Source organism: Paralichthys olivaceus, chromosome 19, assembly GCF_024713975.1.
Source record: "Paralichthys olivaceus isolate ysfri-2021 chromosome 19, ASM2471397v2, whole genome shotgun sequence".
In the NCBI taxonomy this organism is placed as follows: domain Eukaryota; kingdom Metazoa; phylum Chordata; class Actinopteri; order Pleuronectiformes; family Paralichthyidae; genus Paralichthys; species Paralichthys olivaceus.
Genome location: NC_091111.1, coordinates 3,439,322 through 3,461,276, shown reverse-complemented (window position 1 = coordinate 3,461,276; position 21,955 = coordinate 3,439,322). Strand labels below are relative to the sequence as shown.

Sequence of the window (21,955 nt, the reverse complement as noted above, 5' to 3'; positions counted from 1 at the left end):
GACAAATGAAGCTAGACGGAAACAAAAGGGTGAGAAAAGCGAGAAAGCTCAGGGGGGCGCAGGAGGAGGAAATCGTAAAAAGAAAGAAATGGTGAAAAAGGGAGGGGGAAACAGAATTAGAAGAATCATGACTCACACCTGAAGAATGCCTCTCTACCGACCGAGAGAGTGAGAGGAGGAGACGGCATGTCTGCGAGATGACAGCATGAAGCCCTCTCTAATAAAATCCATACTCGTATGTAGGTGATCATGGAGGAAATCTCACTTCTGAACTCCCTTCATGTGGTTTACTAAATATATTTGAAACCTCAGATGACCAACTCCAAGAAAATCTGAAGTCTACCAAAGAAAAAATCCGTCAAAACAAATCTGTGTTTATGGCTCATTACGAAGTAAACACAGCAGTCTTGTAAATTGAGGGATTTCAGATCATTTCGAAATATAAGAAAAAAAAATAGGTGGAAGTTTTTTACATCATTATCACCAGTCTGTTGATTTCTTCTTAAGACTCATTGATATTGATTTAATGTGTCCTCTTGTTTTTACTTTTAGAGTCTGTGAACATCTCCTGAAAAAGTCGAAAGAACAACATCCTTCTAAAACATATGTTTTAATGATGGTGGGTGGAGAGTGTTTTCTCACACATCAGTTCCAAATGTTAAATATGCGTTTTGTTGGCCTGAGATCTGGACACAATTGTATGAATCACATTATTTTTTTATGAAAACCTCATGGTGAGCCCTGATGCCAGCTATGGGAGCATCTGCATCCATTATGACCCTCCTGTAATTTTTTGTATACCACGAACACAGATGTTAATTAATCCATCCAGATGTGTTTTTAACGACGTGTGTGTGTTGTGCAGCAGCCGCCCTCTGTCTGAACTGGTTTCCAAAGCAGTCGTCACTGTTTGGCTCATGTAACTGATACTTAAGTCACATGTTTACATCTCTGAGTGTGGTCATGGATCGAATTCAAGGACGAGCGAAGTGAAAAAGCTCACTTCACTGCTATTCAGTTTAAAATGTTTGTCTCAACAAGTTGTCACTGTGCACCAACACCATTGTAAAGACATATCATCCTCATTGTGTACGCTGTGGTTTGCTCATGTTAGCCACAGCATTTGCTTAGATATTGATCGACAGCTGTGATCTCCCACCCCAAACTTCCTGGCTTTCTCTGATTGGTTAGAAGGTTAAACACTCTCTGTACGCTCCAAGCTGCTTAATGAATCTCCACATTAAGAAGTTTTTATTTGGAGCATATTTCAACATCTGAACAGCTTTAATCCCCTGAACAAGGTTTTCTGGTGAATGGTATCCAAACTTTAGCCAACAGCTGGCCTCTATTAATACAGCTCTGTGTGTGTGTGTGTGTATGTGTGTGTGATGTCTCCTGTGGTTAGTCCACAGCTTCATTATTACCTGAGCAAAAGACTGCCCTTGTATGGGGAAGTAAAACAACTCTGAGTGCATGTGAGGCTTTGTCAGACTCATACACACATGCTCTCACATGAGTGTATGAGTCTGCCAGACAGTGATATTTGAAAAGGTGGGAGGATAAAAAACAATTATGCATGAATCAAAATCTCAGAGAAAGCAATGTAATAAGACGAGAGATGGGGATGGAAGAGATAATGGTGACTGACAAGGTGAACTGACTATTTGTGGTTTTATGGTGCTTACCTTCTCTGCAGCTCCATCTCCTCTGGTGTGGGGCCATTCTGAACCTGGGGGCTTTGTCTGGGCAATGTGGGGCCTGTAGAGGGCAACACACAGACACATTGATTCAGCATTCTTTAATTCCACACCATACTCTATTCAGTACTAATAACGTGGTGTGTGTTAAAATAAGATGTCTTCAGGAGTTGACATTAAATTGTTTTTTTATGTGTTACTCCTATGGAAACATTCAAGGTTCAGATAACTGTTTTAAACCATTCTGTATGAAAGCTCAGACTCATTTTCATACTCTACAGTGATGTTGTGTCACCATGTTAAAAAAGTCCATTTGTGGTTAACAGGATTATTGCAGGTGTGTTAATGTTCCGCACATAGACAGACCAACAGAGACAAAATGAAGCTGTATCATGAGAGATCAGCACAAATACACAGACAGCTGTCTGTGTGTATCCGTCTGGTTCTTATAGCAGGCGGGTGGATGATCACACAACAGAGTTTGTTCTGACTTATTAGACAATAGCTAAGTAGCCTGGTTAGAACAGAGGAAATAACAAAGAAGTTGAAAACATGGTAATAACAGAAGAAAAAATACAACTACATATTTTTGTGGGAAACAGTCCTGGTATAAACTCTGAAACACACAACACACACTGATGAACGCTTAGTGGCCGAACACACACGCACACACACGCACACAAATAGTCTGTGCTGGTTGTTGTCTGAATCAGAAAAAATGTCAGCGGAGTAAACAGCTTTATTTTGCCTTGATTTTTTTTCCGTTAACTTACATGAATTATCCAGCTTCTTTGTTGAACAAACAAAAACAAACAACCTTATTTTGTGAAGAATCACCCACATTAGAACAGAGATGTTATGCAGAATTTTCAAAAAATCTCCACAGAGGACGAGCTTAGGCCTTGAAATCCCTAAACACATCTGCGCTCCAAAAACAAGAGTGCAGAAAGATACAAACATGACCACATGAAGCCATGTTGAATGGAAACAGAGTCACAAACAGTAAAGAATCCCTGTGTCATCTTTTAGTGTGACCTTGGACAATAATGACTAAACCCTGAGCATGAGGAGATTTACTGGAAGCCTGATGAGTCAGCACAACCATAATGAATGTGTGAGTCAGCTTAGTGGGATCAAGGCAGTAAATGTGTGTTGTTGATGTATGTGATGAGAGCAGGGAGATATTTTAACAGTTTATTCACTTTGGGGTTTAAGCTTGTATTTCTTTTCTTGTCTCTGTTACTCACTGAGCGTTTTTCACCTATGAGGAGCAAACATCCTTAGGGGCAGCTGTGGATCAATGGAACGTGTGTGTGTGTGTGTGGTTGTGTGTTTGTGTGCGCTGACTGGAAACTACTCAGTTACATCACTTAACAGGTGTCTGTCAGGACACACACACACATACACAAACATACACTTACTCTCTTAACTAAAACAAAATCAATGTTTGTGTACTTCTACAGTAGGTTTTGTAGGAGTTAGTCTATATGGGTGAAATTGTAGATTAAAAATACATTGATTACCCTTTGCCTCCTCCTCCCATTCCATCTGTGAAGAAGAAACTATTGTGGCCTTCAGGTGATATAAACTGACGAAAACTTTCTCTAGAACCAGTGTTTTGTTGGGTTGTTCTGTGTTACTGTATTAAAACACGGTGGTGGAAAATGGTGGACTACAAGGAAGAGGACCTGCTCTAGACAGAAAGTGGTGGTAACCCTATGACTATTTAGTAGGTGTTAATTTATCTGATTATGGATTGATTTAGAAAAGTACCAGACAGGTTCTTGCACTCTACAAATGGACCCTTCTCAAGTCAGCAATTCCAGACGAAGCTGTTGTTGAGTCTGCATCATGTGTCCACTGGAGGGCAGAGCTATGAATTCAGGGAGCTAATGGTCTACATGCACAATGTGTGTCTGCACCTTAGCTGGGTCTAACTATGAAAGAAAATGAAGGTTAAGTGTCCCAAACCAATCGAGCTGCAGCCGTGGAGTTATTTGAACTTCCTAATATAGTCAGGGTATGGGTTGAGTATGGTTTGGACTCTTCTTCACCAGTAAGAAACTACTGCTGCAAATGGTAATCATTTTGTTTGTGTAACGTCTATAAGGCACACCTACCATGTTGTGTGGCCCAGAGGTGCATTCTGGGTCTGGCCAAATGCTTAATGCTAAATTACTGATGGTGGATCCTTCAGATTGGGCTTTTAAGTTCAGTTCTACCATCACTTAGCTCTGCACCTTTAATTCAGTTCAGTGTGTGACAACTGGGATGAGCAAAATGAGACTGGAGAGGCTGAGAGGACTGGCAATATTTATACATGGATTATTGTTTGCAACAATAATCTCAAATAGTCCATTAAAATAGAAATAATAATAAGACACAGTCTATTAGGCATTCATATGAATGATTATGAGATTCTTAGATTAGATTATTCATATGCACTCTGTTTTTCAGTGTCTCGTGTCACATCACCTCCCATTTAATCTGTTCACAGATTGAATTCACACTCTTTATCCTCCCACAAACTTTTTTTTTTTTATACATGCACACATTTTATAATGAACCCTGGAATTGAAAATCATTAAACAAGCTCAAAATCGTATTGAGCCCAATTTGAGCTCATTGTTTTCCTGTTTGAGCTTAATTGAAACACTATTATATTAACCTAAGTCAATATCTGTGAATATAATTGCCAACATGGTCGACTCCATCTTCTGCTGCCTTTGGGGAGTAATCATGTTACTGTCTGATATACTAGAGCTCATGTGCTAATGATGGAACACAGACAGCAGCTCTCAAAGCAGCTCCGGAGGGAAGTGTTACGATCAGATCAGCGGCTCGGTTTCTGATTGGACCAACATTTTTATGATTGCAACTTAGTGTTTTACTATATAACTGCAAGGAACTGTCCTGCTGTAGCATCTTTCACTTGCAAAATTAACACTCGCACTGAATCCACCAACTCTGAAGTTGACATGGAATCATTTTTCATTCTTTTCAAATGGAAGCTCTCAAGTGAACTGATTAAGTGACCGAAAACCACTGAGGAGATTCAGTGAAAGAGAGGAATGAAGAAAAGACAGAGGCAGTGCAAAGGAAAGCTAAACAGAGCTATCTGGCATTCACAGACAAAGGCGGAAGTATTAACTGGTCATGACATCGCTATAAACAAGACTGATATTAGTTCATATGAGGAGAAGTGACGTAAAGACCTTTCAAGAGTATCTACAAATCTGCCTACTAATGCACTACTAACTATTATTAGCTTGTGAGTTTCATATTTATTGTAAAGCACTTTGTTGCTTGTATTGAAAAGTGCTATACAGATTAAGCTGTTAATATTAATTCCACAAACATCTGTCTGTCTGTATGTGGAACGCATATGTTGCAAACTGTTCATTGAATCGTCTTCCCTCAGAATGTCTATTAAAATAGTATGAATAAAGACCATTAATTAAGCATTATCACTTTAATTTCATGAAAAACAACAACTATAAAATCTTCATCGTAAATGAACGGTGGGTATGAACACTACGTTTTCTAACTTCACTCTGTGTTTATAAAAAGCTCTGCACAAAACATCTCCAGCACACAGACAATATATTGCAGAACGGTTTGAGGAGGACTCACTAATGACGAGGCATAATTCTGAAGTAGCTCCAGAGATTTAAGCGAACAGGACATTCCAAACAGGAAGTTTAGGAACAGGAACTGCACTAGTATCTTTAAATTGAACACTCACTCTCGATTGACCAATCACAAAGCACCCTCTCGAAATTGACATTTAGTTATTTTCCATTCCTTTGAAATGGAAACTCTTAAGAGATGTGAATTGATTCAGTGACCTTAAACCACTACCTGACACCATACTGTGAATGACAGGAACGAAGAAAAGACAGAGGCAGCACAAAGACACAAAGTAAAGCTGAGCAGAGCTTGTCTGGCATTTACAGACAAAAGCAGACGGAGAAAATATTAGCTGGTCCTGGCATCACTACCTGGTGTGCATGACGTAAGGTCACGTGACTGAGGAGAGAACAGACTAACAGAGAGGGATGACGTAAAGACCTTTAAAGAGTAATACTTGTAAATACAAATCTTATGACTACAATATAACAGAATGAAGTTTCTAGCTAACTTTACAGCATCATTCATAAAGACACAGACAAACAGTAAAACAGCCTCTGCTTCCATCCCTGCATGTGTACCTACATGAAGGCAGCGTCAGCGTGGGCCTCCTCTGGCAGCAAACGTAACACCACAGTCCCTGTTGGGCCACGTCTGACCCATTTCCAGCCCTCAGAGCAACCGCCACCCCGCTGCCAGCTCCCCTCACAAACCCTGCTCCCCCACTACAATCCTGGGAGGTTGCATACAAAACCATAGCTCAGGCTCTGGAACTTCTTCTCTCGGTAGCTCGTGCCTTAGTTCTTTATCATCCAGAAGCTCACAGAGATGGATGGATGAACTCCAGGATGAAAAAAAAACTGAATTCTGAGCGTTCTTCTGTTGCAGTAGCCAGTTAAGTTCTTTATCCTCTGTAATGTGATGCCTTTAACAGACTGACCGTGCACCTTTAAAGATGACGACAAAATGCCGGGTGTGGTTCCTCTCTGTGCCGCTTCTCCAATAGATTATAATTGATGGAAACAAAGAGAGAGGAGAGGGAGGGATGGAGAGTGGAATGGAGGGAGGGATGAACATAAGAGGGAGAGACAGGAGCCACAAAAGGGAGAGAGAGAGAGAGAGCACGAGATTGTGAAAGAGAAAGACAAGCAAAAGAGACAAAGAATTAGGAGAAAGCAAACAGATGAAACACAAGGCGGAGAAAGAAATGGGAAGGGAGGATGAGAGAGACAGAGAGAGAGAGAGAGAGAGAGAGGGGATGAGAGAGAGAGACAGAGAGCTGTGGATGTGGTAGCACTCGCTACCTGATGGGCTGGACAGCCAGTTTGTACTTCCTGGATCCAATCTATTATTCATACACTGGATACAGATAAGGAAACAAGGCTGCTGCTCTCAATATCATTGTACGTGTGTGTGTGTGTGTGTGTGTGTGTGTGTGTGTGTGTAGGTATGAGGCAAATGGGAAACCAGCTAGGAATCCAGTTTGAAATATGTCTTTTACCTCAATTATTCATTTAGATCCCAGGAAGCAGCATCAGATGCAGAGTCAGTTCATCCAATTAAAAAAATATATATATCATCTAGCCATGAAGGAGCATTTTATTAGGTTAATGGGTACAGTGAATGGGTCAGGAGCTTCAGTTAACCTTCGCTTCAAACCTCAGAGTGGGGAGAAAATGTGATCTTATAGTGACTTTGACTGTTTGAATCTTTGTTTTGAAAAACTGCAAATCTAGAGGATTTACTCAGACGTGTTTAACGGTGTACAGGCACATACCAATGACTTAACCTATTTGGATTTTTTTTTAAATCAGAGCTGCAAACCATGTTCAGTGAATAAAAAACTTGTAAAACACTTAAAAATACAAAATCATAATAATTTCTCATCAATACATGTTACTGACTTCTTCCCCTTGTGCTTTATCCTTGCAGATCAAGGATCGCCGATCATTGTGGCAGCTAATTGTGGATTATGATTTGATTGTTTACATATACAACATGCCTTTGCACATATACTGCGTTTATTGACCATACCCACCTTTTCATTGCTGCTCCCTACATCTCTGTCAGACTTTTTTCTTTTGTATAAATAAGTTAAGATTGATATACCTGTCTTTTCTCATCAATGTTGTAAATATTTTGTTGATGTCACATGTGACATCTGTTGTACTTCTGACCGTCCGGAAAGAGAAATCCCTCCCTTGTGACGCTCTCCAAATTTTTTTTTCTCTGTTAAAAGTGTTTATTTTTGTAGCTTCTCCTCACTCTTAAGGGCAGAGGATGTCATAACCTGTTGAGCTCTATGAAGCCAATTGGATTTGTGAATAAAATCTGATTGATTCAAACTGCAAATGTCTCCTCCATGCAGGCACCACAGGATGATGACAACCAACCTGCACAGTGAAGAGAAACCCCTTCATGACAGTAGAGCAAGTCAAGAATTCTCTCCAGGATGCAAAATGTTCTCTTGTCAAGAATCTAGAGAAGACGTCTTCACCAGAACCTCAGGGGATTCACTACAAGATAGCTCAGACACAGAGAGTCCGGGCTGCTGTTCACAACAACACACACAACTAACGGGAAAACAAAAATCAGCCTCTGTCAAGATGATTTTGATAAAGTTATACCTCCATCACATTTTACCAAAGCAACTAAGGAGTTTTTCAGGATGAAGAGTAAGAACGTCCTTCAGTGAGTAAGTCATCTGATCTCAAACACCTCAACTTTATGTGCCATATGGGTTGAAAGGGCTATATTTCACACAGAGGCCGGTGGAAAAAATGTTAAGGGCATTCCAACTGTCTTCACTCTGTCAAACTCCACCTGACTGTAAAGACAAATGTCCGTGTGTAGGTTTATGCAGACAACGTGGTGAAAAAGGTCAGGTTACAGAGTGGACACAGTTTTAGAACTTTAGAATCCACGTATAGTTTAGGTCATGATGTCATCCTCTGAGATCTGTTGTCAGGTAAGAATGACAGAATCTATAGATACAGCTAGTGACTGGCTCCAACCTCACATGACACATGATCTACGTCTACTCGTCATTTTGGATACAGGCCATGGATGAGATCATGGCCAGTGTTAGAATTCCACATGCTTATGGTTAATCACTAGGACATGACATTCTCTTACTGTACCTCAGAGGACATCAAGGTTATGTATGAAGCTTGCTGTAGTGACTCCTAACAATGAAACAGTGTGACTTTGATAATTTACTGGAGAATATTCAGAGCTAGAAGGTAGAAATTATGACTTTTTATAGTTTGAAGCTTTAGACAAGGGTTGTATCTGAATACTGAATACATCACTGTAGTTTTAAATGTAGATGCAATTAAGACTATGTAATTTAACTCTGCTTCATTCCCTTTATAGCTACATTATGTGTTAACTTTGACCTAAAGATGATCCAATTATTTTTTGCAGTATCCCCAGTTTTTGGAAATAAGATAAGATATTACAGCTATTAGCTACTTTCATGTGAAATAAATACGCACTTAAAGCCTTTATTTGATTTTGCCGTTGTAATTTATGTAAGATACCCTTCACTGCAGTTAAGCATGACATTCAGTAAGGTCAAAGTTGTATTTAAACAAGTTTTAGTCTGCTCGCCGAGGAACCTTGTTGATTTATGACTTTTAATACATTTATTTTTGAAGGTATCATCTCATTTACACAGCTGTATTTTCCCTTTCCCTTTCTGTGTGCATTCACACAAAATATTCTTCCATGGCTATAGTTTGTTCATGAACTGAGTCTCATTAATTTTTCCCAGAACAACATCTCCTGGCAGCTCCAAACCAATTAGATCTCCTCTGCTAAAAACTATTGCCCGAGATGAGAAAAATCTAAGTTGATAAAAACTTCTAAAGGACCACAAATCACTAGTTGGCAGATGTTTGTTACAGAGTTGGGAATGTGCCTAATGGTTTTGTTGTTGCTTTGTCTCCCTTTCCTGGTTCTCCCTGACGCAAGCGTTTCGAGCACAAGAAGGTGAAATGGTTCTTTGAGGTCTGATGATGAAGCAGCATCAATAACCATTACATTAGATAGGCCAATGAAAATGGGCAACTTGGCACCCATAGACCTACTTCAAATACTTTCTCTGGCATCCATTCTCTTTTCATCAGTTGCTATCTCTCTACCTCCAGGACTTTACTACTTCCAAACAACCTTTGCATTGACTTTATTTGATGGCTGATATTGCACTGTGTGGGAGCTTTAAAGCTCTCTGCCATGAACTCATTCTGTGACTTCTTTCTGACTTTCTGGGTCTTTTTTTAATCAATGTTTCAAGGTCTCAAAAGTTTAAGAACCAGTCATGTCCTTAGGCCTCATCCTGTGAAGAAACCAGAGTGAAATCATTTCTTTTAAAACTGCTGCTCTGACAAAGCAAACCTCCAATGTCCTGAAGCACACTGAGGAATCTCGAAGCAGTGCTTTGATTAAAAGGAAAAAATGGTCTCACTTTCAAGGACACCCGTACACGCTCGGAAAATATTATCTAAAATGTTTTTCTCCAATAACAAGATCCAAGGCCTGTGGAAATGCTGTTAAATAATTCATGAGTTCATGAACTGATGAATGAATTTGGAACAATGTGATCTTCGTTTAATTTTTTAGCCTGAATGCTATTTTTTCAAGTTTTTAAGTTTTTAGTTCCTGATTTAGAAACACATTATTAAAAAGACAAATTATAGCCAAGAGTTAGGTTCACTCAGGAATATTGTAGGACCTTAATTATCATGTTTAATAGAACCCAGGTTCAGACAGATTTGTAGAGGTTTAAATTTGCTCTAGGTCCGAAATGAACAGAGCTGTTTCCACCTGTTTTAATGTCCACCTCTGACTCCACTGTGTCCTAAATGCTGGGGGACTATTCTGGGGCTCAGGGGAGTCAGGATGTCTAGAAGGGCAGAGGGACGACGACATCTAAACCTCTGCCGTCCTCGCCCAGCGCCACATCTCCATCACCCACTAAGTCTGACAGCTGGACATTTGATTCCAGGCCACAACTCTGTCAGAATATCTGAGTGACATGACAGGGATGATCCTGAAACCAGTGTCAGACGAGGGAGATCGTATGTCGGAGTGACACAACCTGCAAACATGTACTTATTATAGTTTCAGATCTGCCCGGCAACAAGTGGGCGGCCCTGGGAACAGCCTTGAATGGTTAAGGTAAACACTATAGGGTATTCAGTGGGGTACTAGCAGAAAGGAGGGGGCAGGGTTAGCAGATGCCAGATGATGACTCCTCCATCTTGAACCTGGGACAATCAGAAACTGGGTCAAAAGTATCTCAAATACAGAAACATCAACTGAGTTCTTCTAGATTCTTGGAAGCAAAAAAATATTAAGAAGTAGTGTACCACCGATGGTCAATAACCGAGCAACATATACCATCATGCATTGCACTCCCATTAAGTATAAAACTATTGTGCAAAACATTTTTTTTTCTTTTTTCCAAAGAGCTAACAATATAGTCCTCTAGTGAGTCCCTATATAGTGAGTAGGGGTTTATGATTTCGGACACAACCGCAGTCTGGACTGTGACTCCATATAAGTACTGATAATATACTTCTATTTTTACTGAATAGCTGAATTAGGCAGTCAATGGCTCACCTCACTGAGATGTTCCTGTTTAGCTGCTACCTCCACTTTACCCATACGCACCTTTTAGACACGCAGAACCAATTTTGCAATTAATTATATATCACTACATGACTCATCATCCGCTCACTGGGATAAAGGCAACAAAAAACTGACCAATTCCTCAGAACTAGCGTGTGTGAGATACAGAGCCAGACAGGAGAGAACAGCATGCATTTCAATGTACACTCTTCACTGTGGAAAATTGAGGAGGAAATGAGGGGGGGTTTGAGGAGAGCAGCACAGGAGGAGGCAAATGTACACAAATCTGTGTCTGGCAAAGCTGGCAGTTAATGTTAGACAAATTGGGAAAAGGCTCATTTCAGTTATGCTGAATTACAAGAGACAACAGCAGATAATTTAAGATGGAGAGGAGGAGTGTGTTTTATTCATCCTCAGAGCCAGTGTGTTTCATAAGCATATTTTGTTTGTCAAACACTCATGATGTCTGCCTCCACAAATACGCAATTATGGTCAGCAGCATCACTTCCATTAACGTAGGCATGTTGGCGTTTGTAAAAACTTAATTGAGCTTCTTTCAGTGTTGTTGCTTACATTGCTTGCTTACGTTGCTTAATTCACAACTGGGGTTGTTTACATCTGTCCTCTGCCCAAAAGATGACATGGCTCCCAACAGCTCATTAATCATTCTCCTGCAGGCTCAGACTGAACACTGAACAAATGATCAGAAGAGCTCAGGTACAATAGATCACAAAAATCAGTATGCGAGTCTGGTAAACAGTACACTGCTAAATCATGACTGAAGTACACTTCACATTAAAAGATAAAACAACAGATGATTCATGGGAAAGCAAGAATTGGGCTTAAGTGAAATGTCATTAGCCAGAGGCCACAGCATGGACACATTTTAGCATGACTTCGGTCTTGTGATGTCAATGAATGTTTTGTTTGTCTCGGTCAAAAGATGATGATGATTGGTCTTGGCTGTTTAAATGAACTCTTTTGTAAACGTTCGATTGGAAACGCTGGAGAGGTTTTAGTTCTGCTGAATATTTCTGTAGTGATGATGATCTGACCACCAATTACTCTTTGGCCCTGAACACAGAAAACACAGCAGCATTCTCACATTTTTTTCGAGAGAATTTTTTTTTTCCTGTAGTCTTGACATAATAAGGAACCATGTATATAACTTATATGTTGTGTATATGTTAGCCTATAGCAAGAAACTGCATGATAGAAGAGCCAAACTAGCTATGGGTCAATTAAAAGCAGTATTAATTTTTTTTAAACCTTAAAATCATAACAAGCAACAATCTGTATACAAAGGCTTGGTGTCTAGAATTTAGTGACATCTAGTGGTGAGACTTCGGGTGACATAAAAATATGAAAGGTTGTGTTTTTTGTTTCTTGGTTTTAGGTGATAATACACCAAATAAAAACACATATTCTAAATATTGTATTTTATTTCTGGCTTTAGATCCTGTAAATCCTAAACACTGAACCTTTAAATATTTTCCATCATTATATTTCTGGCTTCGGCTTAAGAATATGACGTCCCCGTTTTTAATGGCGTCTACAGATATCCGATTGGTTTGGTTGTGTTTTTCTACCAGGCAACAGCTGTCGATGAGCACAACAGCAGACATATTTGAACTACTATAAAAAAAAATGGAGACACAGGCATCTATTCTGAGCTCTGGAACCAGGATAGTGCTCAGCCCTGGCATGCTACACTACACAAACACACTTATTAACGTGTTTTCAACTGTTCACATTCCCTCGTGCTTTGTTCACGATTGTTTGTTTTCAGTTCGCAGCCTTGCTTTCGTTTTTTTTTTTTTTTGCTCATGCTTATTCATCAGAATTTTAAAAAGCCCACAAACAAGTCAAGTCATGGTTTATATTTTTCTTCTTTGTTTTGATCCCTTGTGCATTTTCCACACACTCATAACTGCAGCACATGGTTTGCCAAACTAATACAAAAACACATTCATGCTGTGTCTCGCATACAACGGTAAACTTGTTCTTCTATTGCAAAGATCAGGAGACCGTGGTGACTGTGTCATTCCTCCCTGCAGCCCTCCTGCACTGTTGTAACGTGACAACTAGAGCGCGGCTGAACCAATGAAATTGCAGAACGGCTGCGTGGCCAATCGGGAAGACTCAACGGAGGCATCCATTGCAGCTAAAATACATGTCTGAGGCTTGTGGGACAGAAATGTTTAAACACACACTCATGGTTTTTTTTCCACTTATAATAAGTTGTACATGGAGGCAGCGGTGGAGGGCATTCATTTGCAAATAACTGACCCCCCTTTTACCTCTCCTCACCAATTTTCCAACTTGGATTCAAGAGTACTGATCTAATACCTGATAAGCTCTTATGGGATAAATATCACGCCAAATTCCACCGCAAAAAAAAAGCTTTGAAAGTTGTTTAACAGCTTGAAATCTAATAAAAAATGTGTTGCATGGTTGAAACTGAGCCTAGCATAATAGATGAAACTGAGCCTTGCAAAATGTTCTAAAAACAAATTCAAATCCCTGCAAACATTATTTTTGCTTCTTCAAAACTGCAGCACATTGAACACATTTTCAAAGTTTCAAATTTGTCACTGTTCTCCCGGTGCATGGAAATCTTTGTGGACATACACCTGCACTCCTGCAGAGTTGAGTTTACAACACCCACTTTTCAGAGATTTTCCCAACGACTTACGATCATGCAAATCGTGTGATTTCTCTGATGGTCTGAAAAAAAGTCCGGAACCTGGGTGCAGGGGCATTTGCACCTTTGCAAAAATTTAATTTTTTTTTCATTTTAATTGTGCAAAGCTTCCAAACTTAGCTTCAATCATACAAGCCCCAAAATCGACACACACAAGGCCTGCGTTTATGAAACGGACACACTGTAATGCTGAAGTGTTCCGTCAGGTTGACTATACTCACTCCTGAGGATGATTTGAGCACGGCTGATCTTCTGCGTGTCCTGGGAGAATCGATGAACTCTTGCTGCAGCAGGCATGTCTGCAAATACAGCTGTGACGAGGCCTGAGGGGGGGTCCTCGGTATACCAAAGTCTCCGGCAGCAGCGGTCAGAAAATATACGACAGCTACGACCTCTGCCCTCTCTCTCTTTTAATTATGCTTCCTTTTCTGTGTTTTTTTTAACTTTCCTGTTCTCTGTCAACCCTTTCTCTTTTAACACGTCTTTGCCTCTTTCTTTCTATGCTTCTTTCACTCAATTGCATGTGTGTTGTCCAGCCATGTTGTGTCTAAATGTTGATGCTCTACACCATGAGCTCATCATGAAAAACAAGAGTGGGCCAGGCAGATGGGGGGTTTAGGAGGTGGGGCGTTGGGGTGGAGGGGGTTGCTGGGTTTGGGATGGCGGGCCGTCCCAATCTGAAACAAATAAACACATACCAGACTGATGTGGTACGGGGTTGTAGGACGTGTTACACCCTCGTGACCTGCAAAAACAAACTCATTCTGGTCGGCAGGGACGTCGACTGTTTCTAAAAGTCGCTCAGCGTGTCTCTCCACCTTTCTGCACCCCCCCCCAGATTTCAACCCCCTCCTCCTCCACTAAGGTTTCACATGATGGAGAGCCACATGGTGCACTGTTGGCAGGGACCATAAAGACTGGAAATAAGTGTCAATCCCCAGTTAGCAAGTTTTCATACGTCTCTGCGGAGACAAGCTGCTGCCAAATCTGAGTCTGGCTGTGCAGACAAATAGAGCAGAGGGTCTGATTCTGCTCATCTGGTGAGACCACGAAGAATAAATTGTTTGCTCTATTTAAGCAGGAATGCAACACTAAATTCCAACGTGTAACAGAGTGATTCTTTATAGTTCTACTCCACAACATTTTAGATATTTTACTTTTATCCAACTGCATCTAAGCCACCTTTCAACAGAGAAATGTCACAAGTGTGTGCTGTGTTCACACGGATGGGTTAAATGCAGAGGTCACCCCCATGTTGCATGTAGAGCTGTGTGTGCATGATTGAGGGATAATAAAAGGAATCTTAATCTTGAGGATATTTTTTCATCCAGTTTTCATCATGGATGTATTATTGGTCAGGTAACAACCCATTACATTTTGGTACATATCTGGATTGGGGGGAAGATCCAAACCGGGTCTAAGAGTCTAAGTTTTTCTATGAAGCAAAGGTAAACAGCTGAAGTCTGTAGATTCTGACCTCACATTAGGGATGGGCCATATGGCCAAAAATATTATCAAGATAAACATTCTCATTTTGGTCAGTATTGTGATAATTGTTATTAATATCAATTCGATGAAAGTACCTCACAGCTTTGCTTTTCAGATATTAGTGTGTGTGTGTGAGAGAGAGAGAGAAATTAAAGGCACAGAGCCAGAACAACAGCTTCAGAGACAGATATCAATATTTAGCCGCAGGGCTGCTGCGCTCCGTCCGTTTCCAGAAAGGTATGACAGTCATGCTGCAGGTCACATTCTTTCTTTTCAACACAAAGTGGTTTCACAAGCAGTGAGCTGTTGACATGTCCAGCAGAGTGACACAGGTTAGGCCAGGACAGCCTTGTTGTCTGTGATGGGGACGGGGCAAGTGTAACGGCACAAATATATCCCCCCTCCATCGTTTACAGGTCATCCCACTCTTATACCTTCCTGTTATTCACCTTGTTCCTTTCATCCTCTCTACCCCTCCCTGCCATGCCCTGAGAGGAGCGGCTTACAGGCCAGACCACAACACAGACAGACGCCTGGCCAGTTGTGACCCATCCGTCCCTCGCTTAATCCCGGCCTTTCATCCAGCCCTACTTTGGCCTTTTTAGGAGAAAGGAGAAACACTGATGAACAAAGCGCGTGTGTGGCAGGATCGTCACGTGTCCCTGTTTGAGCTCACAGTACAAAAACTATGTAACTAACCAAAATCAAGAGGAAGTCCAGAACTGCAATGCTCATTATTGAAAGTTACATGCCGAGGTTGTAGGTTATAGGTATAGGTTATCTATAACTGATGTCTAACTGTTCTTTTAAAGGCTGACATCGCCTCATTGCTGTCTTTTATTGTGGCCTCTCATTGAAAACAATTATCAAATGACTGGATCACACTACAGCTGCCAACTGTTTTTACTGAGCTCTGTAAATCCAGTTTTTCTCATCATGTACCTGCAACTTGGAAAAACATACAGAACAATCTCAACTCATTTTTATCCATAGATACATTTAAGTTTTTAATCTCGTTTTACTGTTTGAGTTTATTATTTTTAAATCAAATGTTATGCACTGTGTTTATTTCATTTTTCTTATTTGTGTTTTCTTCGTGTCTTGGACTGATTTATTTATTTTCAGTATTCACCTTTGTGAGGTCTCTACCTCATTGTATTCGCCAGGTAAAATAAAGGATGAATGAATGAATGAAGCAAAAGGCTTCATCTGAGTGGTGATACAATAATTCTCACTGTGGTCCAGATGCAGACCAGTGCTCATATCAACATATCATTTTGTCAATACGCCATTCACCCACTCACACCCATTCACACAGTGGCAGCACTTTTCATCTTTAAGGGGCAATTTGGGGTTCAGTATCTTGCCCAAGCACACTTTGGAATGCGGAGTGAACCGCCGACCTTCTGGTTAGAGGATGACCGCTCTACCCCCTCAGCCACAGCGTATATGTGTGGTCACATACAGACACTTTGTCAGGACTCAAATAGAAAATGCTCTGCAGATTAGGTTCGGTCTTTGTGGTCTATTGATATGAATGATGGAGTTTTTAGCTGTAAAGCACGTGCCTACACGTGGATGGCTGCCATGAAAAAATACACTATAAAGACATTGGTTCAAAAAGGTTTGGTTAAGCCAGTGGGATTTGAACTGGTTACAGGTACAAATATGAACTCCTCTCGAAGCGGAAGAGAAGAGAAGTTGCCCCTTATTAAATACCAGTTTAACAATCATCCTCTCACATAATCTTCTGTTTTGATTACAAAATAAATGTTTTTGTAGTAGCAAATCTTCTCTGCCTTTATAATCAAAAGCTGGAGTCATTGAAAACCGGTCAAAGACAAAAGCTGAAAGGGGATTATTATTCATGTGCAGTGAAAAACTGGTCAAAGAGAAGAAAGAGATCAAAATTATTCACATGTCCACACACACTACAGTGAAGTATTAAAAAAGAGAGATTTTGATATTAAAATCGTGACATCACAAGAATTGAATCATAATTTTAGTCTGTGACTGGGTTGAAATGTTTAGGTTTCACAAATAAAGAAATAGTTTGGGCTCTTCAGCTCCACGTTATTAAGTAGCAGGAGTCTATTCTGAAGAAAAGCACACAGATTTGGAGGATCTTTCATGGAGGAGTAAATGTTGGTTAGTGGTCGCCTGTCTATCGTCAGTTACATCTGTGTGATATTCAGAGTTTTTTCATACTTTCTCAAGAAACAATGAGACTGATAATCAAGACCTTGGATCCAAAAGGAGTAGAACTTATTTAATTCTTTTAATTTTCCATTTTATTTATCTATTCTTGTAATAGTTATATAATATTATATTATATTATATTATATCATATTATATTATATCATATCATATCAATTAATTAAGACTTAATTTTTTTGTGACATTCACACAATGTCAGATTTTTTACTTCTTCAATATGGCCCAATACTCCATCGTACTTTTCAACTCTCCCTAACAGCAAACATATTTCTAGTCTGATAATTGGTAATAAAAGTGCAGGGACTCGCCAAGAGTAAAGAACCGGATCCAAATCATGCCAATAAAGTGAAGATGACTGTAAATATAAAAGAAGAAGCCATTACTGTGCTCATCCAGCTGTTTGTCTTGTTCCATTTAAACTGTCCTCTCTGGCTCGGACTGACCGAGGTGTGATTTACGGTATGTCTCCATTGATTATCGAGCTGTTCCTGTAAACCATGAACATGAAAGCTTAGGTAGCGAAAGCACTCACTGCACTTTCTGTCTATGTGACTTTAAAGATTCACAAACAGCAGCTTCCACGCGAATTCAAAACAGGGATGATGGCATTCGGCCACGTACGACACGTCACAGCGAAGGCATCGCGAGGATTATTAAAAGCTTCCACTTTATCATTCACACAGCACATATCACCACGTACAACAAATGCACGTCGAAAATAAGTGACCTGCGCTCTCTCGTGTGGCAGGGCTTTAACACCCACTGAGTGAGTGATGGAGGGTGAACCTCCGTGTTCCGAGGAGGATTGTCAAGTCCACAGATGACTGGGACCGGAATAGACGCCACACCGGGAGCAGCTGTCAGGACACAAATATATTAGCAAAACAGTGGGGTGAAAGGGGAAACCCTGTCACCTTCCAGTGGCTTCTGTACGCAGCTCGCTGAACCGATGAGACAGGGGATGAGGCAAGGAGGACGGTGTGTGAGATGAATGAGAAAGTGGCAGAGAGAGATTTATTTTAAAAAGATGTAAAAATGGACTGCAGCGGCCACTGAGGTTCATTTCTGATTTCTGTTCTTTGCTTCGTATCTTTCACCGCTCTCTCTACACCACTTAAACGCTTCGATTCTATCCAATCAATAAAGGCTTTAGTGCACAAAATATGTTGAAGGGAACAAAGAAAGAGAAAATGAATTTGAAAGGTTTTTGGTCGTGCTGTTGATGAGTAAGACTCAAGGGCTAACGGTCAAATAAAAGCCGCAAACACCAACACACATCTGGCTTTTGTCTGAGACAGAAAAAGATACAATCGACATTCACTCCTGGGTCAAATGACTTTACATCAACACAGGTTTTTAATGGCTCTAATCGGCAGTGATCAAAACATGATTCATGATTCATTCATTCGTGCTAATTTCTTCCTCTCTTTTATTTTGGCAGTCTAGATGCTGACGCAGCAGTTTTGCTGCACAACGTCATAACTTGCATTGCACTTCCAGGCGTTGGCGCGTAAGTAGCCATGAACCCTTGTGAATGTTTTTTACATCTTGAGAACAAAGTGCAACATCACAGGATCCTTAATGACCCATCTCACATTCTGTTCCCTGAATTTGACCTGTTACCATCAGGCAGACGTTACAGAGCCTTTAAGTGTAGGACCAACCGTCTCAAGCTTCAACGTCCACCATACCACTCAACAAGGAGACGCTGTGATTTGGTCATGCATCTAATAACCCTCGCACTTGTCTCGCACATGTCACACTTCGGTTTTTAAGTTTGAAAGCCAGTTTCTGTTTCTCGTCCTTTTAGTGCTGTATCCTTTTAAGTGTTTCAGGGCAAGTGCAATATTCAACTTACTTTTATCCTGCATTTTTTTCTGGGTCTTGCATGATATGTCTTTGTGTACTGCTTGTGTTTTTGTTGTTGTTGTCGTTTGTTGTAATATGTTCTGCAGCTGCTGTAGCATTTTTGCCCAAGACAAATTTCCCTGAGGGACAATAAAAGTATATTTGATTTCATTTGAACAGCAATTATCGAACCCAACATGACAAACCTGGGAAACACAACACCTAACTCCTCTACATGTATTTTTAGTGGGATTACACAGCTTTAAAAAAACTGCATTTACCTACTGATTCAGTGGAAAAGAGGTATAACAAAAACAACAGTATGTGTCTGTGTCCTTTATCTCTGATAAAATGATTTAAGTCAGATCAAAATGACTTTTATTCAATTGGTTTTATGCAACTACATCTAAAAAAGCAAACATTTCTCCACAATTGTTATTTTAAGCACTGAACCACACATAAGCTTTATCTAAACACGGTTGAACATGTGCAGTACAGGCCAGTGCTTTTCAGTGGGTAGTGTTTACCTCAATATCACAGCATCCTCCAATTCTTTGTGTCATATTCATCAAAGCTCTCTGGATGCATGTCCCTGTGAGAACCTCATTGGTTTTAAATGAAGCGCAGCCTTATAGATTTCTGATTATTTTCACTCATAGTTTATTTCGAACATGTGGCTGCACATCAACGTAGCTTTGACGCTTTTCTAAAATGAATGAAATGAAACTGAATTATTGATGTTTTTGGCAACTTGAGAGCAGAAGAACAAGCTGTGAACAAAGAATTTGAAGCTGTTACTGGATGTGTTCCTGCACCACCTCAAATACCTTCAGATTCAAGGAGCCAAATTGAAACATGAAAGTTATAACTGTTACAACACTAAGAGTTTTATACAGAGAGAAAAAAACACTTTGAATCCATGTCTCCTGCTTGTATAACACAGCACAAGAAAACAATACAATGTGAGACCGAGAGACGATGGAGACACACCAGCACAAAGCCTATTTCTTATTTACTCAGTAACTAATTAGTAGAACAAGTAAAAATAATCAATTTATATTTTTGCATGATATATATAAATTGAAGAACTTTCAATGAACCAAGTCTATTTATGTCTATTATCCAAAACTTTTTAAATGTTCAGTTTGTGAAAGGGATCTAGTGGAAGAAACTGAATATAAAATAATCCTGGTGGTGTTTTCACTAGCGTGTTTCATCTAAATTGTATGAATTGTTGTAACTAAACACCTTTTGAGTTTTTGTTGCTGACTTTGACTCTGACTGCCGTGCAGAGGAGTGCACATAGGGAATATATGGGAGTGCTTCTGTGAACAGTGACAGAAAAACAGTTGCAAGAGGGAAACAACCTGCTGACAGGTAGAGTCCTGCACCAGGTCGGTTACCTGCAGTATGGGTAGCAATCCAAAAAGCAGAAAAACATATAAAAATAAATAAAGTACGGTCATGGGTAAAGATTTTTATAAATGTGGGTGGGCAACACCTGAGAAATGTATGTTTTTTTTGTTTTGTTTTTAAGAATGAGAAACAAAAATGATCGGGCAGTATTTTAAACATCTAGATCAGCGTAAAAAAACTTAGTTTTATTGTGAAAACCTATGACACCACCTAGTTTACCCTCACTTCTGCTAAAATCACTGTCACGGCCGACACCGAACTAGCTGCAGCATCAAAATAGATCGCATAAAGACAGAAATATCCAGTGGTAAAGTTGTTCTCAGTGGCTTTGCTGCTTGTAAAAAGTGCCACAATGTATTAGCTTTTATGGCCACAATAAGCTAGGCACGTTGTCACTGAGGAAACACATTGACAGCTGCAGAGGCACAGGTTCCTCGACTATTCAGATACTTTTCCAAGAACACAACTCAACCACCGAAACACGAGGACGAGGAGGACATGACCCATTTGATGAGAGTGACTGTCATTTGTCACTTTGTACTTCCTATGAAATTATACAAATCATTAAAAAGATTGATTAGTGTAGCTTTAATCTATGTACTGTGGTTACAGAGGCATATAACATTATTTCTATATATTTTCTATTTATTACCCTCAACTGTTGGAATTGTATGTGTTGGGATCGACTCTAGCTCCCCCCTGCGACTCTCAAAAGACAAGAGGTATAGAAAATGGATCAATGAGTAGATGGAGGACAAGTTATTTTACCCTCTGTCGCTCATCCTCACACACAAACAAGCCGAACGCACACACAGCACCTTTAGCATAATGAGGTGCATGACTATCATCTTAATTAGTGGATGGGATTAGGGTGTGGGAAGAGGACAGAAGAGGAGCAGAGAGGACAGGAAAAGATGTGGGGCATTGTGGGACATTAGGAGCAGCATCTGGAGTCACACACACAGAAACTGGCTGCAATTAAAACCTCTGCTGCGTCTTTGTTGGATTTAAAAACGGCAAAGTAAACTACAAAAAGCAGGGGGGAGGGGGGGGGGGGTGATGCAAGGATAGTAATCAGCAGAAAGTTCAGCTTCAAGCGGGGCACTGTTCACTGTGGGAGCACACACGAACAACACACAATCATCTGCGTAACAATCCTCAGCCCTCCTCCTCCTCTCATCCCTTCTGGCAGGTGTGAAAATGCAGACACAGCCGGGGGATGTAGCTTCGTAATGAGAGCATGTTTCCGAGAGCCAAGGTCATGGTGTACCACTGGAAGCACAGTGTGTGTGTGCGGCACATGAATACCGACTCCTTCCTT

General features: G+C 40.3%; 1 protein-coding gene across 9 annotated transcripts in view; it reads right to left on the bottom strand.

Annotated features, from left to right (window-relative positions):
* Positions 1–21,955, bottom strand: part of enah (ENAH actin regulator) — a 123,311-nt gene that overhangs the window by 33,970 nt on the left and 67,386 nt on the right. For 7 of the 9 annotated variants that reach the window (XM_069514605.1, XM_069514603.1, XM_020091715.2 and 4 more), the window contains exon 4: positions 1,686–1,758. In XM_069514605.1, coding sequence (XP_069370706.1) covers positions 1,686–1,758 — 73 coding nt within the window. Of the gene's footprint in view, positions 1–1,685; positions 1,759–5,912; positions 6,483–13,886; positions 14,228–21,955 lie in introns of those variants that run through there. The other 2 variants (XM_069514608.1, XM_069514607.1) reach the window with 2 other exon arrangements.